This window comes from Saccostrea cucullata, unplaced genomic scaffold (assembly GCF_032062105.1).
Source record: "Saccostrea cucullata isolate Sc308-1 unplaced genomic scaffold, CSIRO_AGI_Scuc_v1 ctg5029, whole genome shotgun sequence".
NCBI classification, from domain to species: domain Eukaryota; kingdom Metazoa; phylum Mollusca; class Bivalvia; order Ostreida; family Ostreidae; genus Saccostrea; species Saccostrea cuccullata.
In genome coordinates, this window is record NW_026939760.1 from 88,689 (window position 1) to 93,220 (window position 4,532).

At 30.8% G+C, this 4,532-nt stretch overlaps 1 protein-coding gene across 1 annotated transcript; it reads left to right on the plus strand.

Moving 5' to 3' along the window:
- Positions 1-240: 240 nt before the first annotated feature.
- Positions 241-3,677, plus strand: LOC134253887 (probable cytochrome P450 6a13; the record flags this gene model as incomplete). Its single annotated transcript, XM_062736469.1, has 4 exons — positions 241-344; positions 1,792-1,885; positions 2,124-2,176; positions 3,581-3,677. Coding segments are annotated over exons 1-4 (318 nt in total), but the record flags the coding sequence as incomplete, so codon positions are not given.
- Between the last annotated feature and the right edge of the window lie 855 nt (positions 3,678-4,532).

Sequence of the window (4,532 nt, forward strand, 5' to 3'; positions counted from 1 at the left end):
CTCTCTCTCACACACACATACACACACACCATACACACACCCTTTCTCACACACCCTTACACAACCTTCTTGTCTCTCACCCTTATGCACATACACGTCAACGCGAACGTTAAACCTTTGGTTAGAAACAGTAAATGTTTCAAAAGTTTACACCATTATATGACAGGGTCAGTCCTAGTAAGATAAAGTAAATGTTACCAAAGTTAACACTATTATATGACAGGGTCTGCACTCCATACATTTATTCCAGTAGTTCACAGCTGACTGAAGATGGAGGTTCTGGGGATTGTTGATGTGCCCGCTTTGCTCCTAACTCTGTTATTGTTCTGTTTGTCTGTTTACTTGTAAGTTTTCAATCTCACCTTCTCAATCTTAGTTTGAAATTTATTTATAAATATCTTTTTTAAAAATAGAATAACATTATCGAAACTTAGTCTTGCATTCCAAGTTTATTTTTTTCAATTTAGATTATACGGTTTAACTGTTCTGACATAAATATGATTTTGAATATATTAGTATAGGATCCTTTTACTTTTCAGTTACATGTAATAAACGTAAACCAAATATTCTTTAAATCACATCTTTTGTATCTTTTGAATAAGGTGTAAGCTTTTAAAAGTTTATTCGGCAAAAAGTTGTTAGATTTTTTTTACTTTCTGTTTCTTTGTGTTTTTTCGTTCAAATGGTATTTCAGTAATTTCAATCTTACTCTTACGATTTGATTGTTTAGTAATTGTTTAATTGATACAAAAGACAGAATTCCTTTATCAATTATGCTTTATGTATTTACATTTATTAAAATGATGTAATTAAAAACTCACTTTAACAGGATATTTGAGAAGAACTACGTTTTTCTTACTAGTTATGAGTCCAATTTTTACACTGAATTGACGATGGATTTTCCTGTTATTTCCTAATCAAATGGCGACAATTATCTCCACCCGTGGTTTCATACAAAATCAAGTTCCTGATGTTACTTTTGTTTCATATTTCATAAACATCGTCAAATTGATCTCATATTATTTTGTTATTGAAAACGATATGATATACATATATTATGATGTGATATTATACAAGTACATATTTCAATAACCTTAATGAACAATCGAATAAATCTGTGAACTGTGTGATTAAGAACAAAACAATATTTTTTTTTTAAATCATTCGGATTTCTTAACAAAAACTCTAGAGACAATTTTTAAAACGCTACAATTTTTTCGTTGACAATATCTATGCAGTATTTAGATGCTTTTTCTGTTAGAATTCTAATGGATACAAATAGTTTTTATTTCTCTCGCAACCTGATTCTTCATTCTTAAGAAAAGGAGCACACGGCGGGTGTGAACAGTCGGCAGGGAACGCTCACTCCTCCATGGCCCCTGATCCAACCTCCGATGTTTTGGAGGTCCGTGTTTCTTTGCTCCTATTTTGTATTGTTTTATGGACTTTTGATCTTGAATACTCATCGTTGTCTCCATATGTTTCATTTGAAAAATAATTATAGTATATACATGTAAGTATTGATGTTTTAGAGGCCCACCTCTCCTTCAGCGCAAGGAATCAATAAAATGATAACCATGTGAAATTTGAAACTTTCATTTACTTATAATGACATGACACTTAATTCCTCAAAGGAGTCCGCATAAATTTCAAAAGTTGAATTGATAAAATGAAATAAATAATCAGCGGAACATGTCATTTGAAGAAAAGATTCCATTTAGTCAGATTTCATTTAGGACAACAACATATGTACTAGGCATTGCTTTGTAAAAATTTTCTTTTGAATGAAAGGTATTCAAGATATAAGTTGAGCTTTTGGAGTAGACGTGGTGTCCCTCATCCTAAACCAACATTATTCAAAGGCCTTAGCCCTTTGATGAAAGATGTAAGTCATTGATATAATTCAGCATTTCTATTTATGAAATTTATTATTTAAACATTAATTTATCAATTAGGATTTATTCATTTAATATTCAAAAACTGAATATTGACATTAGTTAAATACAATTGCAATTTTAGGTACTTTTATAGTAATCATTAAAGCGATATATATCCTTTTTGAAAATAAATACTATATTAAATAATCTTAAAGGTACGTTTTCAATCTCTTTTTTACCACGTAGGGTGTTGGAGAATTTGACTTGAAAATGCATTCGACGTACGACAAGGTTGTTGGGTAAGTACTCCACTGAACTTACAAAGTCATTGTTTGTACATGGTGGTCTCACATAAAAAATTGTCACTTAGTCACTTACATATTTACATATTTATGGGAGAGCTATTCGTGACAATACATTCATTTGTTAATTCATCGATATGAATGACGTGGAAAAGTTTAAAATTAACAGTGATATATTAGACACTGTGATATTTACGATTATTCAAAAAAGAGTTGTCAGAGAATGGGAGCGACATTTATCTCTAACCGTGGTTTCATACATTTCTTGATTCAACTTATTTTATCTTATTTCAAAAACATAATCAAATTGATCTCATTATTTTAATATTGAAAAATTATGATATATACATATATTATGATGTAATACTGTGCAAGTCTATATTTCGATAAACTTAATACACAATACAATAAATATGTGAATTGTGTGATTAAGAACAAAATAAAACTTTTTTAAGAATCATTCTGATTCTTGAACAAAAACTCTGAAGATAATATTACAAATACTAGAATTTTCTCGTTGACAATATCTATGCAGTATTAAGATGTTTTTTTCTGTTAGAATTCTAATGGATACAAATAGTGCTTGTTTCTCCCGCAATCTGATTCTACATTATTAAAAGAGAACGTGCTGTGGCATTCAGTTATGCATTAAAATACATAAACGACGTTAACACCAATAAATTATATTTATTTTTATTCAAATGTCGACTTGATAAACAAATATCACATTTATCTGGAAAATAAAGGACCATTTGTTCCATATTTGGATGCTTTATTGCCTATAATGGCTAAAGGCAAACTAAAAACTACGCAACATAACAAGAAGACATCAGCTTTGCCATCATCAATTCCTCAAATATACATGTAGTAAAAACATTTCACTATCACCCGCAGACCTATGGTATTTAGAGCATGTTCTGAATAGGATCAAGTTATAATCTAAGGTGTGTTACTGACAGATAAGTTGGTGTTACAAGGTTTCAACAGTCTCGTTTGAGTTTGAACATTTACAAATAATATGATAGTAAGATTACCTTTTTTGCAAATGCATAAGTAGTTTGGATAAAATATGACAACAAAGTTTCAAAGCTTGATAATTACTTTTATACTAATTATGACTAATGATACTAAGTTTACTCATTGGTTCAGTAAGTAGGGTCCATGGCAGTGTAACTAATCGAGTGGGATGTCTATATTTTATAGGCAATTGATTTCATTTGATGTGTCTAGGGAGGTTTTCTTATCCGTTTAGTTTTCAGAGATTAATCAATGATTGGTACATCCATCTTTTTTATATAAATCAAATTTTATAAAATGGAGTTTTAAATTTAGGCACAATTATATTAAGGCATAAATATAGACTACTTTTCAACATAAGGACTTTGTTTTTGTTATTAATAGTATATACACGTATCACAAACCGTCCCTTCTGATCCTGGACCCAGAGCTGACACGAGATATCATGATCAAGGATTTCTCAACATTCCCGAATAGACCGGTAAGAATCATTAAGAATTCATTACATAACGTAAGTTTCTTATTGCAAGCATTCATGCAAACTTATACTGTGTACGATAAATTTATTTAAAACCGGTTTCAACAACAAAAATACATCAGCTTTAAAAAGCTTTTTGTCGACTTCGTTTAGGATTTACGTACTGCTAAACGAATACACGTGTAGCACAATGGTCAATTGGCTATAATAATGATGCCAAGACAAGAGGTTTATCCGGTTACTAGTCTACCCCTTGCATTGATCTACTAAAGGTAACCTAATAAACCAAAGCTTTATACGGTCACTGCCCTAATAAAGCCTCTAATTTGTCAAAAATAGTTTTGGACGTTCAAATATAAAAAATATTTGCAGGATAAACAAAAAACATGATAACCGTCTTGAAATATAAGCGATATTTGGGCTCTGGTCAAAAACGTAAGAGGGCTCGGCAAGCCTCGCCCTCTATTATGTTTTCTTACCCTCACCAAAATATCGCTTATATTTCAAGACAGTACCATGTATTTTATATTTATCAAACCAATTTTCTGAGGTTATTCTATTGTGGACTGATGATACAAACAATTCTTTTTCTTCGGAGGAGACTTAAGGGGATGAAGGACCTTTAGCTGAAAAAATACCTGTCATTTAATTTTTTTCATATTTTGTATATAGTTTATTTAGTATGTCCTACATACTATAAAGCAGACATAGCAATACGTTTCTAGACTTATTTCTGAGATATTGAGTGACAAATACCATACCCCATAGTGTCTGAGCGGAGTTTTTATTCTCCGTGTTTCTGGGTCCATTACTCGGTCGATAATTGAAATTTTTCACCATAGATAAAAAATATACCAG